Source organism: Dipodomys ordii, unplaced genomic scaffold, assembly GCF_000151885.1.
Source record: "Dipodomys ordii isolate 6190 unplaced genomic scaffold, Dord_2.0 Scaffold24, whole genome shotgun sequence".
NCBI classification, from domain to species: domain Eukaryota; kingdom Metazoa; phylum Chordata; class Mammalia; order Rodentia; family Heteromyidae; genus Dipodomys; species Dipodomys ordii.
In genome coordinates, this window is record NW_012267240.1 from 13,877,421 (window position 1) to 13,901,893 (window position 24,473).

The 24,473-nt window shown below is 40.5% G+C and overlaps 1 protein-coding gene across 1 annotated transcript in view; it reads right to left on the minus strand.

Annotated features, from left to right (window-relative positions):
• Stam (signal transducing adaptor molecule (SH3 domain and ITAM motif) 1) overlaps positions 1-12,945 on the minus strand; it is a 42,690-nt gene extending 29,745 nt beyond the window's left edge. The window contains exon 1 of the mRNA XM_013014753.1: positions 12,826-12,945. Within this exon, the coding sequence (XP_012870207.1) occupies positions 12,826-12,865 (40 nt within the window). The 5' untranslated portion in view covers positions 12,866-12,945. The remainder of the gene's footprint in view (positions 1-12,825) is intronic.
• Positions 12,946-24,473: the final 11,528 nt, after the last annotated feature.

The window sequence follows — 24,473 nt, forward strand, 5'->3', positions numbered from 1 at the left end:
AGAGTTCAGGCCCCACGACCGGACCCAAAATAAGTAAGTAAGTAAGTAAGTAAATAAATAAATAAATAAATAAATGTTATAGTGAAGTCTATCCATCTGCAAATATACTAGAGTAAGAACTATTTCCATTTTCAAAAAATTCTTAGCTTTAGTTGCCAATCTCTATTAGAATGTTTCAGATAATCAATTATCCAGTTTTGTTGCTTTAGTTGAGGCTACAGAAACAATAACAAAAAACAAACAAGGTTTGTGCATTTGCCTTAAAAACTTGGCTTCACCATAGAGGTATGACAGACTGAGTTAAGTCATCTAACTTAAACTCTTAAGTGCCTTCCCTTAATTTAAAAGGATTTTTATACATAGACAAGGTAAACATGATAAACTTTTCATAGCTACAGTATCTCAAAGGCTTTATAAACACATATATAATATATACACATATATAATATATATACATATATTGTATACACACACATATATACACACAGAAGACTCAAGAAAGGAGAATCAAAGGAGTAAGAAAAAGTGCTTAGGAATAAGCCTCTTTATACACTGAATGCACAGAAGTATGGAAGTGAAAGTGAAGGAAGAGGACTTGCAATTAAAGAGAATGGACAAGGCTGCAAGAAATGTAGGTAGGTCACTGCTTTGCCTTTCTTGCTCAAGGGTACTGACAAGGACCTCTTCACAATGAAGCATAAGACTGAAGCTTTGTTTTTTAGAGGTCATGCAAAGCTTTTCTGGACTAGTAGATACTGGGTACACAGAATCAACAAAAAATACAGCAAGTACTTTTTGCTTCCAATTCAGCATTTAATAGGGACTTAGAAGTCATTACTCCAACCTAAACAAATAAAAAGGCTGTTAACTGAAAAATAACTCTTCAAATATTTCAGAGAAGAAAGTTCTCTCGGGGCACTACTGGTGGCTCATGCCTGTAAATCCTAGCTACTCAATGAGCTTCACAACCAGCCCAGACTGGAAAGTCTGTGGGACTCTTATCTCCAATTAATTTCCAGACAACTGGAAGTGGCACTGTGGCTTAAAGTGGTAGCGCAATAGGCTTGGGCGAAAAAGCTCAGCCCAAGCCCTAAATTCAAGCCCCACTACCAAAATACACACACACACACACACATGCACACGCATGCACGCACACACACACACACACACACACACACACACAGTTCTCAGGGCAAACTGCTGACCTCAAATTTAACAAACAGACATATTAGAAAGAATCACATTTACTATAAACAGAAATCTCTCCTGGAATCAAGGCCCAGCTGGACAATCCAAATATAAAAGACAGATTGCTTGCTGAAGGATCAATGAGGACAAGGGTGAGAGTTCGGTTCTCCTGCAACCAAATCACAGAGGAACCCCACACTGCTATGATGTCTACTTCAGGGCGTATAGTAGTTTCTCACAGTGCAAAGATGAAAAATCCCTCTGTATGTAAGTGGTAGGAGGGGAGAAAAGAAAGTATTCTGAACCACACTGGGAGAACTCCTCTCTTCTTTATAAGAACTGGCCTTTTAACTGTTCTACTACTCTACTAATGTTTAATCAACAGTTTTGTCAGAAATAAACTCTTCTCCTAGTTCCAAAATCCTGGAGCCTTCTACCTAAGGAAAAGAAATACCCAACTGCAGTTCACTCTAGTCAGACTATCTCATCTAAGTCAGGGAAACACTGAGAAATATTTGTGAAGTTAATAGTCCAAAAGGCCCAGGCTTATTACAAGACTGATACCCAGCTAACAGGGTGTGGTGATACACACCTATAATCCTAAAACCCCAGAGGTAGTGGCAGGAAGGACAATGGTGAATTTGAGGCTATATAGTGAAACTGTGTCAAAGAAAAAGGAAAACAACACTAAAAAGACTGAGCCCTAACCACAGACCCATCGGACTATAATATGCTTCACCTCCCACTATACTTTATTATCAACTTATCAAAGCCTACTTGAAGAATTCCTCTTCTGTAACGCAGGCTTTTGGTTTTTTTTTAAAAAAAAAAACAAGTCAGTCTAAAAGGCAAAAGAGCAGTTTGAAAGACAGGGTAAGCAGCAGAATCAGATTGATATATGGCAGCAGTATTGGAATTGTCAGACCCAGAATGTTTTAAACTATGATTAATATGCTAAGGTTTCTGATGTAAAAAGAAGTGTGTGTGTGTGTGTGTGTGTGTGTGTGTGTGTGTGTGTAGACAGTATGTCCAAGATGAGGCAAGAAGTGTGTGTGTGTGTGTGTGTGTGTGTGTGTGTGTAGACAGTATGTCCAAGATGAGGCAAATCCATCTTCTTGGCCTCCAATGAGGAACTCATGGTATATGGCACAATGGTCAGAGTGAACATGGAAGAGAACAGAGTGCATATAAAACAGAAAGCCCAGAGGGATTTGGGCACTAGGCTCACTCCAGTCTACTCTCTAACCAGGGTCCTAGAGAAACACAATTAATTATGTCCAATGATGAAGCTCCTCTAGCTCCACTAGGTCTCTTAATTGTTGCATTACCTCTTTTTTTTCTTTTTTAAATTTTATTTTATTGTAAAGATGCTGTACAGAGGGGTTACAGTTATATGAATAAGGAATGAGTACACTTTTTGTGGAACATTGTTACTCCCTCCTTTGTTTTTATCCTACTTCCCTCCCCAAAGTTGTAAAGTTCATTTTCAACATAGTTTCTTAGGCGTATTATTGTTGTGGGGCTGGGAAGGTGGCTCAGTGGTAGAGCGCTTGCCTTGCATGCATGAGGCCCTGGATTCGAATCCTCAGCACCACATAAGCAAAAAGAAAAAAGCTGGAAGTGGCGCTGTGGCTCAAGTGGTAGAGCGCTAGCCTTGAGCTGAAGAGCTGAGGGACAGTGCCCAAGCCCAGAGTTCAGGCCCCACAGCCGGACCCAAAAACAACAACAAAAAAAAAAAAAATGAGTATTATTGTTGCAATGGGTCATCCTGTGTCCTTGTTTCAAGGTTTTGTTATTCCCCTGCCCCTCCCCAAATATGACAAATATATATACAAGATGTAGGGTACCAAAATCAAGTACAGTGACCACAGAGGATATACCATAGGGAGAAGAAACAAACAAACAAAAATCATATACTACACTAAAAACAACAAAGAAAGACCTCTTGTGTCCTTATCTTGGAATTCATTTCACTTAGCATCATCTTATATGGTCATATGTACATAGCTTTTGAGCTTCTCTGCTCATTTAATAAAATTAAAATTATCCTAGACATATACTAATTATTGCAAATGAGGGAAACCATGGGACCTGTATTTCTGTGGATCTGGCTTACTTCACTTAATATGATTTTTTCCAAGTTTCCAAGTCTTTCCATTTCCTAATAAATGGGTGCACTACCTTGTATAGTGACCATGGCAAGTTTCCTCACATGAACCCCCGAAGGACATGCTCACAATGTTTTCAAATCAGAGCAGCATTTACAATCTTCTAATATAGAAGATTACAAAAGCAAGTTGTTCACACAATGAATCCCTTTTGTAAGAATACAAAACATCTAAAATATTTGTGATTTCAGAGCTGGGGCTCAAAAAAGAAACCTCAAATAAAGCAGTTCCTCTCTGATTTTTTCACCCTGGCCTTTTGTCTCTTGTCGCTCATTAGCTCAAGCACAAGTCATAAAAAGAGTAAACTAAAACCCTACTGCATTGTTGGTGGAGTGTAAACTTGTTCAGCACTTTGCAAAGTAGTATGGAGGCTCCTCAAAAGACTCCACATAGAGCTCCCCTATGACCCAGCAATCCCACTTCTGGGCATTTACCCAAACAATCACAAAAAAGGCCATACTAAGGCTACCGGCACAACTATGTTTATCGCAGCATTATTTACCATAGCTAAGATATGGAACCAACCCAGATGCCCCTCAGTAGATGAATGGATCAAGAAAATGTATATATATATATACACTGGAATTCAATGCCTCCATCAGAAACAATGACATTGCCCCATTTGTTAGGAAATGGAAAGATTTGGAAAAAATTATATTAAGTGAAGTAAGCCAGGCCCAAAGAAACATAGGTCCCCTGGTTTCCCTTATTTGCAATAACTAGTACATGTGTAGGACAATCAGAAAAGGCCAAAAGCTATGTACATATGACCATATAAGATGACATTAAGTGAAATGAACCCCAAGATAGGTACCACAAATACCTTTTTTCTTTGTTGCCATTGTTTCTAATGTATTTATAATGTGATTTTTTCTTTGTTTCTTTGTATGTTCCTCCCCCACGGTATAACCCCTATGTCCACAGTATTTGATTGATGTCGGTGCCCTGCATCTTGTATATACACTCCTCTAATTTGGGGAGGGGAAGGGAAAAAACAAAATGCTTAAATAACAATACAGGCTGACCCATTGAAACAATGAGATGTACAAAACACTATGTTGAAAACGAACTTTGCAACTTCGGCAGGGGTAGTTGTGGAGGTGGGAGGGAAGGGATGGTAGGGGGAAAACAAAGGAGGAGGCAACAATACTCAATAGGAAATGTACTCATTACCTTGCTCAGGTAACTGTAACTCCTCTATACAGAATTTTTACAATAAAAAACGTACCAAAAAAAAGAGTAAGCTATAAAAAAAGAATTGCTCTTCCCCAAGGTGGGCCACAAAAACTAGAAAAATGGTAATTACCACAATGATGATGATTTCTGACTAGGAGCTGGCCATAAAGAAATTAAGATCCTCAATCCAGAGAAGTCTTATCTCATACTCAGAAAAAATAATACAATTAAAGGGTCCAAATGAGAATCAACAGACACAACTTGCAGGGCTTCCTCAGTCAAATCATTAACTTATACCCTACATGGCTGTCCATGTTTCATCAAATCTAACCATGAAATTGGATGGCTTACCCTGAGTCTGAGATCTAATGGTTCCCCTGCCAGGTAAAATTATGGTCAAATAAATTTGTCATACTTTTCTTATTAATCTGTCATTTTGTTTCCTTTTGTTCTTTTGAGACAGGATCTTGCCATATAGCTCAGATTAGCTCTGAACACTATGTAACCCTGACTGGCCTCCTACCTCAGTCTCCTGTATAAACTGCCTGCTACCTTAATTATAATCTCATAGTTACTGAACCAAATACATATCCAGGAATGTATGATAATGGTTAGCAAATACCTGAACATCCATGAATTTACATGCTTTGCTTCTGTACGCACAAACAGAAATTGCTATCGGATTCAAATGCCAATATAAATCAGAAATGAAACTCATTTTAGAACTTTTTAAATTATAAATGACTCTAACAATTTGATATTACTGTGAAATCTTCAGAATCTAGTTATTTTAATCTTAATATGTAACTATCTGCCACCCAGAATACAGGTGGAAAAGAACAGTTAGATAAAGACTTCTGCACTAGTTTAAGAGTACAATGCTAGATACCCATCAAGCAGTTGCATAGAGGGATGGATTCAATAGGAAGATAGACCTTACAGACTTCAGCAAGCTAGAATCCCTGAGGGGAATATTCAGAATGTCTGGCACAGAGAACACAGTACACAATAGTTATTTGTTGCTTGGAATATAAAGAATTAAAAACTATATACATCAAGATGACCCCCAGACTTTATTGTGATTAAGTAAACAATTAATGTACCCGTCACCAAAGAGTAGAGGGGGAAAGTTTCAAAATACTTTGAACATGGCCAGTTCCAGGACTTTGAGACATATCCACTGCAATAAAAAGTTGGAATGTCAAATGTTTCTACATAATCCACATAGCAACCCCAGGAGTAAGATATTTTTATCCTGACTGAAATAGTTTGACTCAAAATACAAATTTACTATTATAAAAGTAAAGACTAATTTAGCATGAACAGGTGAATGATTCAGACATCTCTTGTTAACAGACTCAGTGGTGTGTTCCTGTAATCCCAGCATTTGCTTAGAAGAAGGCAGGAAAATCAAGTTCTAGAGCAGACTCTAACAAAACCCCAAGGCCAAAGTCTAGAGATAAAGCTGAGTTAGTAGACTGCTTGCCTATCATATGGAAAGTCCTGTCTTCAATACCTACCACTCAAAAAAAAAAAAAAAGAGGGAAAATATATCTCTTGAATTTTATGTCAAGATAAGTAGAAATCTACCAAAGAAAAACCAGACTAGGAAAGATACACTCAGTTTTCTGATATTTTAATCTTTCAAGTAACAGAACAATGAAAAGAAACAACTTTAATAATCTAGAGAAAGTTCAATAATTCATTACTGAATAATGAGTGCTTACTGTTTACCAAGCATTGTCTCCAAATTGTTATGGAACAAAATGAAAAAGTTTTCATGTTTATGGAATTCACATCCCATACAAGGGACAATCAATTTAATGTAAGATGGTCAAGGGCTATAAATAAAAATAAAATGGAGCAAGGAAGCAGTGAGTGAGTAAAAGATGGATTTCTAACAGAAAGTAGCAAAAGCCTCTCTTACAAAGTGAGTCCTGAGCAATCTGATAGACACTGTACCCTTAAAATACCTAGGGAGGGGCCAAACAGGTTGCCACATTCCTGTAATCCCAGCTGTGCAGGTAGGAGTAGCAAAGTTCAAGGTTGCCCTCAGCAAAATGTGAAATCCTATCCTCCAAAAAAAAAATCAAAACATTACTCAGGGAAACAGTAACTTAGGCAAAGAAAATGGCATATGACAGCTGCAGAGCAAAATGAGCCTGGAGTGCTTGTTTCTTCTTCAAGAAGCCTGGTTGGCATGACAGAAAGAGTATGGAGATCACAATCACAGAGAGTCAGAAAGGAGATTGCCAGACTGTTGCCCACAATAAAGAACTTGTATTTTCCTTTACATTGTATGGGAAGCTACTAGAGGGGTATGAGCATGTCAGTGATCTTTATTCACAATTTTGTAAAGATCAATGGCCTTTGTAAATGAAAACTGACTTGTAGCAACACAGAATCTTACCGGAAAGCACTTGCCATAGGGTCAGAAAGAGATTAAGAGATTCTTGGAAGTACTGGGGTTTTTGAACTCAGGGTTTGAATTTGCTAGGCCTACTTTTTAAGGCACAAACCCAGACTTTTTACTTCAGGTACTTTTCTCCAATGCAGCTGGATGACAGGTGTGCAGTTGAGACTGGGTCTTGATAACATTGTCAGGGCTGGCCCCAAATAGTGACCTTCCCAATCTCTGCCTCTCAAGAAACTGGATTATAGACTAGAGCCACCATAAGTGGCCTAAATATATTTTTTAAGTAAAGCAAAAGTTCTTAATGACAGAATATCTGTGAAGTGTGAAGGAAAAAGAAATTAATAAATTCTAGACATTAGAACTGACTAGCAAGAAGTCTTCATGGTGTCATTTACTGAACTGGGTAAGGATCAAGGATGAAGGCATAAGGTTGGGAGAAAGGAACTAAGAATTGAATTTTTTAGACTCTTACCAGAATTCAAGTGGAAATGCTGAAAGGACAGATGTCTCAATCTGGAACTCAGATTATGACTGAGTACATAAATTTAGGAGTCACCCAACTATTCTTGGCATTTAAAAATGACTGTATGTTTTTTTCCTTAAAATTTAATGCATAAATGAAAAGCAAAAATAAAAAAAATTCTAAATGCTTCACAACTACTTACTCAACTCACTTTGCAACCCTCCAAGGTAAGAACTGTTACTGTCCCTGTCTATACCTAATATTAAAAATGAGGAAGCAAAGGTACAGAATAGCTATCTAGCCAGCCTAAAGCACACAGCTGAGAAAGAGTAAGCCTGCGATTTGAACTCAAGCCATGTCATTCCAGGGCTGAATTCCTAACAAGAAGTTGTCTCCCAAAACTCCAAGAGCAAAAAGTGCTGAAGAGCTTTGTGAACTGAACACCAATATATACTCAGACACTGTAAGAAGCAGCAAAGAAAAAGGTAATAGCATAACAGAAGGCAGTTGGGGCACTGAAAACCCAGGAATAGAGTATATTGAAGAGAACTATTTAAGTGATCCACAAAGAAATAGGTGAAAAATTCATTTGATAAAATGTTGGTCAGTAGTGACTTTTTTTTTTTTCTGGGCCGTCCTGGTGCTTGAACTCTGGGCCTAGGCGCTCTCCCTGAGCTACTTTTGGCTCAAGTAGCCCTGAGCTCTACCACTGGAGCCACAGTGACAGCTTTTTCTGTGATTAATTGGAGATAAGCACCTCATGGACTTCCTGCCAAGACTGGCTTCAAACCATGATCTTCAGATCTTAGCCTCCTAAGTAGCTAGAATTACAGGCGTGAGCCACTGGTGCCTGGCAGTGACTTATACATGAAAACTTGATGAAATGAGACTTTTAATTATCTTCATAACTTAGAAGAAATATGTCCACATGAGATTTATTCAGTAAACATTTTTTGATGACAGACATAGTCTACATGCTTAAAGTACAGCAGGGAACAAATGAAACAAAAATTCTTGTACTACAACTAAAAATATAATCCTATGTCTATGTGTTACTTCAAGAAAAAGCTACTGCTAGCATTCTGCCTTAATTTAAGAAAAGTTTAGCTGGGCATGTGGCATACAACTGTATCCAGCTACTCTGGAGGTAGAGATCTTAAGAGGAATAAAGTTCAGTGGTATCCTAGACAAAAGTATGGAGATGTATGCCATGGCCCCAGATACTCAAGAAGGTAGAAGTAGGATGATAGTCAGGTAGCATCCAGGATAGAAGCTTGCTTGAGAACCTATCTAAAAAACAAACTAAAGGCAAAAGGACTGAATGTACACGGTCTAGTGGCAGAGCACTTGCCTACCAAGCATAAGGCCCTAAGCTCAATCCTCAGTACTGCTACCCAACCCTCCCCCTCCCCCCCAAAAAAACCATAAAACGACAACAACAAAAACTATATTATATAAATCAGTCAATTTCTGAGTAACAGATTCTGTATATAAATAAGGTTAGTAAATTTTGAAAACATGAAAATGTACAATGTTAAGTGATTTAAAATAACAAATTAGTTAAATGGAATGCTTTACTATAACTGGCATACTAATTGACAGATACATTGGAAAATAATATTGGTAAAATGTATTCTACATACTGTATTTTACATGCAGTTCTATAAACAACTAAACATGGGAGACTACGCATTCTTTCCAAGTATTAACTGGAAGTATAAGGGGCTTCTTACATAAACTTTCAGGATGTTTCAAAACACACATCATGAGGAGAATTGATCCACATAAACAAAGTTTGATGAACTTTAAAAAGCAAGTTTTTCCCTGCTAGGTATGGTGATACATACCCACAGTCTCCATATTTTCGAGGCTGAGGCAGGAAGCTCAGGCCAGCCTGAGCTACATGAGAACTGCCTCCCAATCCACAAATGACTAAGTTTTTCTAGAACAAAGCAGTGTTCCTACATTCAAGAAGGTTAAAGTCAGCTGAGTGTCAGCAGCTCACAACTACAGCTACCTGAAAAGCTGATAGTAGAGGATTATGGTTTGAGGACAGCTAAGGTAGAGAAAATCATGTAAGAATTGCATGGTGGAACATGCTGTCATTTAGCAATGATAGGAAGCCTAAAATAGGGAGATAAAGGTCCAGTCAGAAGATCCTGTTATAAAAGTAACCAGCAACTGAAAGGGCTATACAAGCATGGCTCACAGTAGAGTACACACAGCTCTGAGATCAAACTTCAATATTGAAAAAAAAAATCTATCTAGCAGTTTCAACATACATATTCTCTACTCAAAAAACATTGATTTGCAGGGTGACAGTGGCTCATGCCTGTAATCCTAGCTATTCCAGAGGCTGAGATCGGAAGATTGCAGCTCAAAGCCAGCCCAAGCAGAAAAGTCCCCAAGAGACTCTCATCTCCCATATCCACTCAAAAACTGGAAATGGAGCTGTGGCTCAAAGCATCAGAACATTAGCCTTGAGCAAAAAGAGCTCGGGACAGTGCCCAGGCCCTGAGTTCAAGCCCTACAACCTACAAAACAAAACAACAACCATTTATTTAAAACCTTCTATGATTGGACTTAGGGCTCTACTCAAATAACAGAGTGCTTGTCTAGCAAGCACAGGCCCTTGTGGGAAGGAAGAAAGAGTCCGCTATGTAGCCACCAAAGTAAGGAGCAAAACATAAAAGCCGGGCACTGATGGCTCATGCCTTTAATCCTAGCTACTCGGAAGGCTGAGATCTGAGGATCACAGTTCAAAGCCAGATGGGCAGTGAGACTTTGATCATCAGAAAACCGAAAGTGGCACTGTGGCTCAACATAGTAGAGCACTAGCTTTGAGCTGAAGAGCTCAGGGATAGCTCCCAGGCCCTGAGTTCAAGCCCCATGAGACAAGACAAAAAACAAACAAACCAAAAAACCCTGCTAAACTGGTTTTCATGAAAATTACAATAGATTATATAGCAGTGGCTCTCGGCTCTCAATTGGGAGCTATTTTGGCAAACCTTTAAAACCTTGAGTGGCAGGCAGTGGGGACACCACACAAATCTATTAAGGACGAGGATGAATCAACACATAAAATCTACAATGTAAAGAACAGACCACAATCTTTCCCGGCCTGAACCCAAGGATATTTATGTAGACCTATCAATCATGTTGCTACTAAGAAACTGCAGGTTAGGATAATCAGGAAATAATTCAGGTATAACCAGTTGGATTCTGAGGTAGCCTTAAAACACAGGGATATGCAGAAAGAAAGAAGAAACAAAAGCAGGAAAGCAAGAAGGAGCCTGTACTTGAATTGGGTGGTATAGATACAGAACAGGTTTGACATTGAGAAATTTGTATGAGGTCTGGGAAGGGGACTCAGTGGTAGAGCACTTGCCTTGCATGCATGAGGCCCTGGGTTCGATTCCTCAGCACCACATAAGAAAAAAGAAAAAAGCCGGAAGTGGCGCTGTGGCTCAAGTGGTAGAGTGCTAGCCTTGAGCTAAAGAGCTGAGGGAGACAGCGCCCAGGCCCAGAGTTCAGGCCCCACGACTGGACCCAAAAAAGAAAAAAAGAAATTTATATGAATCTAATGCAGATGTGTGTTCAAAAAACTCAGTAGGAACATGCATGAGGCCCTAGGTTCAATTCATAGCATCATAAAAACAAACCAAGTCATTAGGCTATAAAGGCAATTGGCTAGGTGGTAGCCAGTTAGTATAGTAGCCCCAAAATGACACTGAAGGTGCTGGAAGTAAGTAAGGTGCAGCAAGTACCAAGTTGTTTTATTTTAGTATCTGCCCTAGAGATGGATGTAGTAAGTTGTAAAGCTGCCTAAGAGCAGCAACCAGGTCTTGTTTATCATATGTCTTAAGTCTCTTAAATCAATGAGCACTATGTAGTGTGCCAAGTACTAATTATGTATAATTTGCCAATTCATTTCTTATTTTGAATTACTGGGGATTTCTGAAGTTCCATCCACTGCTAAGATCAAGACATGCAAACTACAACAAAAATAAGCATCTGTGGAGTACCTGCTATATAAAGGCACTGTAGTCAGGGCTCTTACATATACTATTTCATTAAATCACAGAACAAAATTGTTTTCCCTTCCTTAAAGATAAAACACTGGAACTCAAAGAGTCTACATTGCCTTGCAAGTTATAAGACAGCAGAGGCTGAATTGAACCATTTCTAATGATAATCCAAACCTCAACCAAAATAAAGATGCAGCTGGGCACTGCTGGCTCATGCCTGTAATCCTAGCTATTCAGGAAGCTGAGATCTGAGGATCGCAGTTCGAAGCTGGCACAAGCAGCAAAGTCTGTGTAACTCTTTACCTTCAATTAATCGCCCAAAAGCCAGAAGTGGAGCTGAGACTCAAGTGACAAATAAGCTCAGGGACAGCGCCCAGACCAAGTTCAAGTCTCAGGAGCGGCACAAAGAATAAAGATGCATAAACGGTTATATTCTTTGGTTATAATAGGAACTGTTAAATCCTGCCTCACAGGACCTGAATATGACATTTGGCTGGCTTTTATTGCACACTTTTGTGTCAAGATGGTTCCGAAGTGCATTCGAGTCACCCTCAAACTCAAATCCAACAATGATTATCTTCGGGCCAGGAAAACACAACAAACCAGCCAACCGAGAAGCTAACCTGTTGAATCGGTTACGGTTACGAGCAGTCCCTAACACCCAAGAGTCATTCCCCAAACAACCAAGACTCAGCACTGCGGACAACACTTGGGTGAGACTTCAAAGTCCTCCTCCTCCACGCTTCCTTTCAAAAAGCACCGCGACCCAGCGTCGAGAGAAAGGTGTCTTACGAGTCAGTCGCCCCGTGCTCACAAGCTGGGGCCAAGTTATCTCATCTTTCCCAACCTTCTTGCCTACACCCCGGCGCCGCGCCGCGCTCTTCCGAGCCTCCGGGGACCGTTAACAAGGGAGCTCGGAAACCTCTCTAAACGCAGGGACGTCCTCGGAAACCATTCCGCTACTTTCCAATGCTTTTCTTCTTCTTTTTTGCATCTGGCGGGGGGGGGGGGGGGGGGGGGGGAAGAAACAACTTTTGCTCTGGGGCTTGCAGTCTGGTTACTCGAGCCGAGATACAGACGCCTCAGCCCTTCCCAGGTCTTCCAGAGGCGTGAAGTCCCAGCGGCTCCTCCCAGGCCCCGAAGTTGGGGGGGTCAGCCCGGCCCGAGCTCCAGGCCCCCCCCGCAGAGCTTCTCGGGGGGGGGGTCCCAATCCTCAAAATAAAAGGGGGGGGTGGGAGCGCCAAGCTTTCCTCTTTAAAGAACCTCGGAGGAGAAAGGGAAGAGCTGACCCCAAGGCCCCGGCGTCTAGAACGTTCCCCCGGGCGGCCCGAGGGGGGGCTGGTGGCCCTGGGGGGTGGTGGGGACCGGGAGCGGCCAGACACTCACCCACATCCTGGTCGAAGGGATTGGTGGCAAACAGAGGCATGTCCACGGCGTGCCGAGAGGCCCGCGGGGCCTCCCCGTCCACACCACGCGAGTCGGGGTGAGAAGAAGGGAAACCAACGACTCCCCCTCCCACCCTCCCCCGGGGCCAATTTCCTTCAGACGCCCCGGCAGCTCCACCTCTCACCCACCCCGAGCAACCTCGGTGGCCGCGGCGGCAACAGCAAAGCGAACAAGGACCCCGGCGCGGGGCATGTCGGGAACCCAGGCGACCTCGGCTCTGCCGGAGACAAACCTGACAAGAACCCGTCCCCACCAGCCCCGGACCCACCCAAGCGGGTCCCCTTCCCCACTCTGCTTCTGGTCTCTCGTGCGTGGAACCACGAAGGAATGTTTTTCCTTCGGGCCAGGAGTCTCCGAGGGATAGGGTCCTTCAGGCGCGCCTAAGCCGTCTAAGGACCCCCGGAGTGACTCCGATGGAGGAGAAAGGGAGAGGTGGGTTCGTGTGGGTCCAGCCGAGCGCCGGGTTGCACCCCGCGCCTACTTGTGTATGTGGTCGGCTGGTGTAACCTTGCAGTCCTCGGGAGGGGAGATGGAAAGTCTTTGGGGGTGGTCTGCTGAGTAAAAAGGCCTTGAGGAGTGTGATTTCGGGACGGGGGCACAGGACCCTTGCTTAGATGGGGTCCTGTGAGGGGAAGGAATCGGCTCTACGGCCCCAAAGAGGGGGTGTCGGGCCGAGGTCACCTCACCGCGCTTACCGGGGATCCCAGAAGCTCGAGTCACGGCTGACAGGGCGTCGACGCCTCCTGACTCACGGTGCTGTCACCCGGCAGCGTGCAGGGCAGAGAAGAAGGAGTTTCCCCCGCCCGGGATTAGACGCCCGAACCTGAGAAAGGAAAGGGGAAACTGAGACCTGGAGTAGCAATTGATGGCTAGCAATTCTAAATGTCGATTTCATAACGTTACAGGGGTAATTTTTTTTAAAAAAATAGTCTCCATTGTGTAGAAATTTTAAGGAACACCAGCTGGAGATTTTGCACAAATTTTGGAAGCTCCTCTTTCATGTAAATTGCCATCATGTAAACTATAAACAAATTATAATTCCAGACATAGCATGGAAAACAATATTGGCATGCCAACCGTCGGATTAGTATCAGTATACAGTGCTTGCTTACAGGGTAAGTACGTGTAGGGGTGTGTGTGTGTGTGTGTGTGTGTGTGCCTAGGTGTTGTCCCTGAGATTTCTTTGTGCTCACTGACAAGTGCTCTATCACTTGAGCTTTTTGGTGGTCAATTGGAGAGAAAATACTTTATGCAGATATTATATACACATGTGTGTGGCTTATATGGTTCAATATTATATACAGTTTCAGACACTCTTGGATTTCTTGGGATATGAGGGGAGGGGTGAAGGGAGTGGAAGAAATTAAAGTAACACTCATCTCCTATTACATTTTCTCTTTGCCCACTGCTATGGAATTAAGTGTATACCTCAAAATTCCTATATTGAAACCTTCATACCAGTGTGATGGTATTTGGAGATGGGTCTTAAGAGAGATAATGAGATTTAGATGAGGTCATGAAGCTTGGGGCTCTAGATTGGTGCCCTTGTGAAAAGAGATACCACATTGTTTTCTCTATGTTGTGAAATGGTGAAAAAGCAGCTATCTACAAGCAATTAAGAGTTCTCACCAGAACTCAGTGTTGCTCATATCTTGATTTTATACCTCCAGTTTCCATTACTGTAAAATAATTAATTTGTGCTATTTCAGTCAGTCTGGTCTTTTGTTGTGGAAGACCACTCTAACACAAGTACAGATATCTGAACAATTCTGTAGATGACTGCAAGCATGTTGGGTGCTAGTGGCTCACAGCTGTAAATCATCCTGAGTATCAGAGGATCACAGTTTGAAGCCAGCCCAGGCAGGAAAGTACCTGAGACTCTTATCTCCAATTAACCACCAAAAAGCTGGAAGTAGAGATGTGGCTCCACAGTGGTAGAGCACTAGTCTTGAGCACTAGTCAGTGCCTAAGCCCTGAGTTCAAGCCTCATGAGCAACAACAACAACAACAAAAGAATGGCTTACCTAACACAAATCTGATACAATATTAAAATTTTTATATAGCCTATATAAATATTTATTAACTCCTTCTGCATCTCAGGATCTATTCTAGATTCTGGAAATGACATAGGGATAAGGAGGCTTATGTGATTTAACTTTTACTGGAGTAGATACCTTTATTGGAAGACTTAGTCATTAAGTATTTGATTACAAATACAGAGTCTCTCCTGCCTTCTGGATTAAACCCTAATTCTTTAGTATTACATATTTAATTAAAGGTCCCTGAGTGCCTTATCTCCCCAGAGCTTTTTTTCCTCATACTCTCTAGTTGTTTTTCTTTTTTGGGGGTGGGGGCAGGGAGAGAGCCCACTGACATGACCAAATGTCCCTTCCATATCTTCTGACAAGCAACTATTACTGGTTGCTCTATTTAGATAAATCTTAGGTCTCTAACTTTACAGTCAAACTTAAATTAGCATTTTCTGACTCAGTACTTGACCAGCAATAGGTACATTCTAAATACTTGTTAAATAATTGGCTGATTGGCCACTTCTATCACAGCACTTAATGGTATGATATCTGTTCCAGATATTGATTACCACATAAAGACCATAACAAACTTAACCTCTTAAGGCAAAAATAATAATTTATTTTGCTTACAAACAGAAATTTGGTCAGAGCTCAGCAAGGACAATTGCTTTCTTATAAACACTGTCAGCAGTAGGTTGCTCCACAACTAGGACTACAATATCTGAAAAGTTGCTCATTTTGCCTGATGCTCACATTGGCTAAAACGTTGATGCTATCAGCCAGACACCTAAAAATACTTTCTGTGTATCTCCTTTGTAACTCCTAGCATATTGTATGGTTGTAAGTCTGACAATTCCAAAAGATCCTAACAAATATCTGATATAATTGATGTATAGAGAAAAAAGGGTGTATTTAGATTCACAGTATAGAGGTTTCAGCCCATGACCTTTTACTGGAGTAAATTAAAACCACTCACCTCATGGCCAGTGAGCAAAAGAGGGAAGAGACCTACTATCTCCTTCAAAAGCTGTGAGTCTATGGCCTAAAGACCTCTCATTAGGCCCTACCTCTTAAAGGGTCCTCTGATTCCCAGTACTTCCAAGCTTGTAACAGGGTAGGGGGAGGGGGTATGCTTAAATAGGTAGCAATCCACCCCACCAAAAAAAAAAAAAAATGAGCATTCAAAAATTTTAAACTCAGTGATGGGTAGAGCACTTGCCTAGCATGTGGAAGGTTCTGATCTCAGTCCCCAGTACTGGACAGGAAAGGAAGTGTGACCAATAGCCTACATTTTAAGGAATGAAAATAGTCTAATCAGTCTAACAGAAACAAACTGTGAAAAGAAAAAGATGATTCAACTACCATAAAAACATTCTCAAAGCTAGTATAACTGTAACCAGGTTTAATCAGGATTTGCATTCAAGGGTTTACAAAATATGGTTATAGAGGCTGGGTACACCGATGGCTCAAACCTGTAATCGAGGCTGAAATCTTAAGATTGTGGTTTGAAGCCAGCCTAAGCAAGAAAATCTTTGAGACTCTTATCTCCACTAAAACAACAGGAGAAAAAAAATGGGGGGGGGGCCAGAAGTGGAGCTATGGCTCAAGTGGTAGAGCACTAGCCTTGAGCACAAAAGCTCAGGGATAGTGCACAGGCCCAGAGTTCAAGCCCCAGGACAGGGAGAAAAGGGGTTATAAAGAAGACAAATGATTTAATTTTTAAAAAGCAAATTGAACTTCTAAAAATCGAAAAATAGGCAATACTAAGATGCAATTTTTTCTGGGGGGGGGTCTGTCATGGGGCTTGAACTCTGGGCTTGGGTGCTATCCCTGCACTCTTCAGCTCAAGGCAAGTGCTCTACTGCTTGAGCCACAGTGCCACTTCTGGTTTTCTAGTGGTTTATTGGAGATAAGAGTCTCATGGACTTTCCTGCCTGGGCTGGCTTTTGAACCACGATCCTCAGATCTCAGCCTCCTGAGTAGCTAGGATTACAGGCATGAGCCACGGTGCCCAGCCTAAGATGCAATTTAACCTACAGATATAATAATATTAAAATATGAGTAAAGAATATTGTTTTTCAGGGACAAAGGGACATTTATATACTGTTGGTGAGAATATAAATTAATACAACCATTATAGAAAATAGTACTCTTGGGCATATAGCTGAAAGAGTACAATTCAATATATAAGAGAATATGTGGATAAGGAAAATTTAGTACATGTCCACTATGGCGTATTCTTTAGGTATAAAGAAGAATTAAATTATATTGTTTGTAGGAAAATTGATAGAACTGGAGATCATCATGAACAAGAAAACCCAAACCTCATGTTTTTGCTTATATTGTGGAATCTAGTTCTAAAATAATGATGATGATGATGATGCTAGGGTAAGAGCATAAAAGAAAAATTGTGGGGTGGAGAAATCAGCAATATGGAAAAAGGAAGGAGAAGGTTAATGTGATGAAAGTGTGTGTGTGTGTGTGGTGTGAAGATAGCATAATGAAACTCACTAAATACTATTTGAAAAACTGGGGTAACGGGTGAAATTGATTAAACTATATTGTACACAGCTTTACAGTGAAAACTGTACAATAACACTAGTAATCACAATTACTCTTTGTAAACATCACACTAGTAATCTCAACCATCCAAAATTCAAAATTTTTAGTCAAAAAAAGTTGAAACCTACTAATGAAAAAAAAAATTGTTTTCCAGATATAAATACCCATATCCTATTACTCTGTTTTCGTAACTGTATTAAACCAAAGGAGGGGAAAGAATGTTGCTTTCAAGGGCTGGAGATAAGCTCAGTGGTAGAGTGCTTCCCTGGCATGCACAAGTCTGGTTTAATAAATCTCCAATACAAAAGGAAAAAAACTTACTTTTTTTTAATGCTTATGCTAATATACTTGACAATGTAACAAATGCCATAAATGAGTCAAGATGAAGCAGCAAATCTGAAAAGGTACATATCAAGTTGAAAAAAACCTCAGTAATCTCCAAGTCGATGAAATCAGCAACAAATTCTATTAAATATGTAAAAATATTTTTAAATACATAGGAAGAGGGGATAATTCTCTACTCAGTTTCACACACACATACATGATGCAGAGGACAAAATCAAAGGCATAAGAAAACAAACCCTCATGACCTGAGATATGGTTATTTAAATTTTAAAATACTAACTACATCAAGACCAGATAGTTAACCAAAGAATGTACAGTTACTGTTGCACTTGAAAAATCAGTCAACACAATGCATCTTGTACACAATGTAAGAGAAACCTTGTTTGATGACATCAAGTCAAAAAAAGCACTTGACAAAATACAACAGCTTTGTGATTAACATCTAAGGTGAAGGGCATCTCCAAGAAAACTTAGCTACCTTCTTAGTGGTTGGTAGAAGATAAAGGTGTGTCTATGATAAGCAGAATTAGGTGAATTCCCATTTTCACACTCTTCAGTACTGTAAAGGCACTTAGCTGGTGCTACAAGCAAGAAAAAAATAAAATGATACAAAAGAATCTGAGTTGGACCCTTTGCTTTGGCCAAGATGGGAGTAAAAAAGACTAGATTTGTTCTCTTGTCTGAAACAGAACTCTGGATCAATTGTATAAAACAGTTCTCAGGACATTAGGAGATGAGAAACAAATAAAGTGTGTCCAATGATTCTTTCAGCTTGTGCCTAGGTAGATTTCCCATGCTGTTGCTCTGATACCCAGTCTCTGAGATGGGGAAACAGAAGTAGAAGTCACTGGGAACCCAAGGCCATGAAGTGTTGAGCAGGGCAGAGAGAGAACTAGCAATCTGCAGATGAACCCTAGATATCCAGCTGGGCACTAGTCAGGTGTGTGTGTGTGTGTGTGTGTGTGTGTGTGTGTGTGTGTGTGTGTGTGTGTGTGTGTGTGTGTGTGTGTGTGTGTGTGTGTGGAACCCAAGGCCATGAAGTGTTGAGCAGGGCAGAGAGAGAACTAGCAATCTGCAGATGAACCCTAGATATCCAGCTGGGCACTAGTCAGGTGTGTGTGTGTGTGTGTGTGTGTGTGTGTGTGTGTGTGTGTGTGTGTAGGGTATTCAAAACTAGGGCCCAAGATGTATTAGAATTTTGTGATGCTCACATAAAAAGATCAGATTAAGAATAGTGCCATTTATGTGTGGGGAGGGAGAAAAGGAAGGGTATACTCACCCTGTACCCAGATCACTTTTATGACCAGTTGTGTGTTTTCCACACAAAGCAATTCTTCACCTCTCTGAACATCACCTGGGTATCCTCCATGAACTCAGTTCTGACACTATCTACCTGGACACAACATCCAATTCCATAGGTTAAGTGCTATATTCCTACTAGACTGTCCCCATTTCAGATGTCACCGGTGCTTCTGGCTGAGTGGCTACAAATCAGATGATCCCATAACTGACTCCTTGGATTATATTATCTACTAGAGTGGCCCACAGAACTCAGGGCAACACTATTTCCACTTGTTTATTATAGTCAACATAACTTAGGAACAAACCAATGAAAGAGAATAGGGCAAGGGATACAGACTGCACAGTCTATACTGTCGTGTGTTCTTACATTTTTATGTTGTCTGGCCGTTGTTTTAAATATAAATTTCAGTGGTAGAGCGCTTGCCTTGCATGCCTGAGGCCCTGGGTTTCATTCCTCAGCACCACATAAGCAAAAAGAAAAAAGCCGGAAGTGGCGCTGTGGCTCAAGTGGTAGAGCACAAGCCTTGAGCTGAAGAGCTGAGGGACAGTGCCCAGGCCCAGAGTTCAGGCCACACGGCCGGAACCAAAAAAAATTAAAATATATATATATATATATATATATATATATATATATATATATATATATAAATTGGGGGCTGGGAATGTGGCTTAGTGGTAGAGTGCTTGCCTCGCATGCATGATGCTCTGGGTTTGATTCCTCAGTACCACATAAACAGAAAAATCTGGAAGTGGCTCAGTGGCTCAAGTGGTAGAGTGCTAGCCTTGAGCAAAAGAAGTTCAGGGACAGTGCCCATGTCCTGAGTTCAAGCCCCATGACTGGCAAAATTATATATGTGTGTGTGTGTGTGTGTGTGTATATATATATATATATATATATATATATATTAGAAACAGGGTTGAGTCATCCTTGACATAGGTTCTAGTTTTCTGCCTCCTTCCAATTTCCAAATGTGATCAACCTAGATACAGCCACCTCCTTATGGGATAGCTAAATATAACCTTTTTGACACCTCCACTCACCTCTCCCCCCCCCCCGCCCAAATAAAGCATATACTATACAGAAACCTACAGAGAATACCTCGCAGTCACAGGGTGGTCCCAAAGCTTGTGCCGGCTTCTCTAAAAGGAAACAAGCTTGGGGAATCTCCCAAACTGCAACAAAGACCTGTAGCATCCTCAGTCTTACTGGTCCCCATTCACTGGTTATATGTCCTGGACAACTCCCCTCTTCCCACTGGCCCTGGGAAGCATACTGCCCTTTTCTCTCTGGAACCTATGAGTAACAAATGGCCCCTTTTACCCCATGTGTATTCTCTGTCTCTCCTGACCACACCTTGGGCCCAAGTCCTCTTGTGGACAGGGCTTTCCTGAAGTGTGGCTATCTTGGTAGAAGTAAATTGAACACAATTCAGATAAGAGCTACAACTATGTTTGCCAGTACAGATACTCCTAGATTAGACTGGATCCCTAGATGGGATTCTAAGTTACAAATATCATGTTACAAAATGAATTTAATATATCTAAGCTACTGAACATCTCTAAAGTATGGTGTTTCTGAGTTATCTCAGAAACTTTAGAGAGTACTGGTGATTTGTCTTTGTGTCTGAGTGGCTGACTGGTAATTACACCTAGCTGGCTCTCTACCCAGCGTCTCAAGGGACTATTTTATTGTATGTTTCTAGCCCAGGAAAAAAAATCAAGATTCTGAATTTAAAATGCAATTTCTCCTAAGTGCATACTGCTTTTATACCATTGTAACATTCCAAAAAAATCACTAAGGTCATCATGATTCAGGGGTCATCTGTATAAACATGTTCTTTGTCAAGTGAACACATGTAATGTGGAATGATCATGAAAAATACCCACAGCCTTGATAGGCAGCAGCAAACTAATGTCTACATACACTCTCATACTAGAGATCTCATGAGTGAATTAAAGACAAAAAACAACAACATAAATCATAAATCACTCTACCCTCCACGTGTTCAGCAACCCAGCAGCACTCTAACCCTTGTTCTTTGCCATTTTCTTTATTGTGTAAGCATAATAAATTAAATTATTATTGAGCAATGATCAACACAGCCTTTAACCCTTCCCTGCCGGTTTGGTATGTGTCTAAAAGTTTCAATCTTCTAAGGTCATGGTTGTTTCTCCTGGCAACCAGCTCTCGTGAAAAGCTGTCCAGGATTCCCTAGCCCTCAGCCATTTCATAAGCACTTAAAAAGCACTACTTTAAATGTTTCAAGCACTACTTTAAAGGTTCCAAGAGCAGTGTGCCAAGAAATAGTTTGGGGCAGAGATTAAATATATAATACATATATAACTTTGGGGTTATTTGATAGGGTATTCAGATTAGAGTACTCACTGGTGGCTCACGCCTGTAATCCTAGCTACTCAGGAGACAAATATAAAGATCATGGTTCAAAACCAGCCAGGGAAGGAAAATCCATGAAACTCTTATCTCCAATAAACCACCAGAAAACTGGAAATGGCACTGTGGCTCAAGTGGTAGAGCACTAGCCTTGAGTTGAAGAACTGAGAGACACTTGCCCACAACCATCAAACAAAAACAAATACCAGGTTTGAGTACTCTGAAGTATTTTACCTCAGTAAGAGGGCAAAATTAGCTTTAAACTAAAAGATGCTTTGACCCAGCTTAAAAGCAAGGTCTGAAAGGATCTAGCTGTTCTCAACCCCTATACCAGAACAAAGCTCATGGACATTCTAGAAACAAAAATATCCAGCACTCAACAAGATGAAACACACAATGTCTGATATCCAATCAACTCATCAGATTACAAGAAAACCACTTTATTTCATATGTTTTGGGAGTTTTTGTTGTTGTTCGTGGGGGTTTTTGCAGCATTGTGGCTTGAATTCAGAGTCTTTTGCCTATTAGGAGATCTCCTGTACAACTTGAGCCACATCTTCAGATTTTTTTGGGTCCAGTTGTGGGGCCTGAACTCTGGGCCTGGGCGCTGTCCCTCAGCTCTTAAGCTAAAGGCTAGCCCTCTACCACTTGAGCCACAGTGCCACTTCCGGCTTTTTTTCTTTTTGCTTATGTGGTGCTAAGGAATCGAACCCAGGGCCTCATGCATGCAAGGCAAGCGCTCTACCACTGAGCCACCTTCCCAGCCCACATCTTCAGATTTTTAACTTTAGTTTGTATGTTTTCTTACTTTTGGATAGGGTATTGTATTTTTTTTTCCTAGTGCTAGTCTTGGACTTCAGTTCTCCTACCTATATGTTCACTGGGGCTGGGAGGTACCCAATTTATATAATGATATATCCTGCTAACTTTCTTTTTTCTCTGGAGTGAGGGAGCTGGGTAGGGCTCAAACTGCAATCCTTGCAATCTCTACCTCCAAAGTAAAAAAAAAAGTCTAGGGCAGCTATCTTAATATCAGATAGAGTTCAGAAAAATGATTATTATTAATAATATCATTCAATAATGACAAGGATCAAATCAAGAGTACAGAAAAAAAACTATACATATTTACTTGTAAGAAAACTTCAAAAATTGACCAGGGAAAAAATAGATAACTCCATGGGACAAGTAAACAGTCTGTAAGTCCATAGACTTGAAAAATACAACTAATCAACTTAATTGAAGTTGATAGAACATTACACCCAATGATGACTGAATATTTGTTCTTTTCAAAGTGTACATGACATATTTAACAACATAAATAAAATTATGAGCCTCCAAGCAGCTTGATAATTATTAATCTGAAAGAATTCACATCATGTAAAGTATCTTCTCTGGCTACTTAAAAACAAAATTACTGCTAAGCACCAGTGGCTCACACCTGTAATTCTAACTATTCAGGAGACTGAGATCTGAGGATTGGGGTTCAAAGCAGAAGTTTGTGACTCATCTTCAATTAACTACCAAAAAGTCAGAAGTACAGTTGTAACTCAAGCGGTGGAGTGCTGGCCTTGAACAAAAAAGCTCAGGGACAGTGTCCAGGTCTTGAGTTTAAGCCCCAAGACTGGCATGCGCCTGCACGTTCACACACATACACACATCTTGAAAGGTATTTTAAATCCCTGTATTTGGAAACTAAATTAATATACTTCTAAATAAAGCAGATGTCAAAAGAAAATAAAAATGGAAACTAAAAGGTGTTTGGAATGGGAATACAAAACAGCATGCATGTCAAAATTTGTGGAAATCAAGGAATGTAGAGATATTTATGATATAGTATGTATAGTAGAAAAGGGAAAAAAAGTGTCTATTGATCTCAAGTATCACCGTAAGGCAGCAAATGAAATTCAAAGTAAAAGGAAGAAATAAGAAGCATTAATATAGAAATCAGTGGACAAGAAAACCCAACCTTAAAATTTTATGTGATCAGGGCTGGGAAGATGGCTCAGTCGTTGAGTGCTTGCCTTGAATGCATGAGGCCCTGGGTTCGATTCATCGGCACCACATAAGCAGAAAAAAGATGGAAGTGGCACTGTGGCTCGAGTGGTAGGGTGCTAGCTTTGAGCTGAAGAGCTGAGGGACAGTGCCCAGGCACAGATTTCAGCCCCCACGACCGACCAAAAAAAAATTATGTGATCAGTAGGATTATCAATTTGTGGGCAGACTAGTGAGCAAAAAGAGGGGGGAAAGCCACAAACCTTCTATTTCATGAGAGAAGTAACATAGTAAACATTACTTACCGGTGTTCCAGATGTTTAAATGACGAAATATTGTGACCAGCATTACTGACTCTGACTCTTGACAGTTGTGTGACACCAGTCCTGGCTTATTATAACCAACTTTATATGAACTAGACAATGTGGGAGAAATGAAAAATTTCTTCAAAGGCACAGACTTCTTTTTTAAAATTTAATTATTTATATTTTAAATTATCTTTAGCTGTACAAAGAAGTTCCCATTCTACAAAACAGTGTATGAGTATAAAGTGTCTTGACAACATTGTCACCCACTCTCTTAACCCTTCCCTTCTCTCACTTTTTTTCTTTAATTGAGATTAGGTGATTACATAAATTTCACATATTTCACAGTATTGTGGAATAGTGATGCTTTAGTTAGAGTCACAAACACATTTTAATTTTCACAAGGCAAATTGTCTTTATCATGGTCTATACAGTTTGTGAATTCTATGAGCTTTGACAGTACAAGTTATTTTTTTCCACATCAGGTGATGTTTACATTTCTTTCCTTTTGCTTAGTGTGGGCTGTTCCCACATTCTGTTCCTCCTCCTGGCTGCCCTCTGTTGCATGCATATATCTACCATATATATGGTCCAGAACATGGAGTCATTTAGCAATGATAGGACAAAATGGGTGGCTGTCCTTTGTTTCTTGAGTCCTGT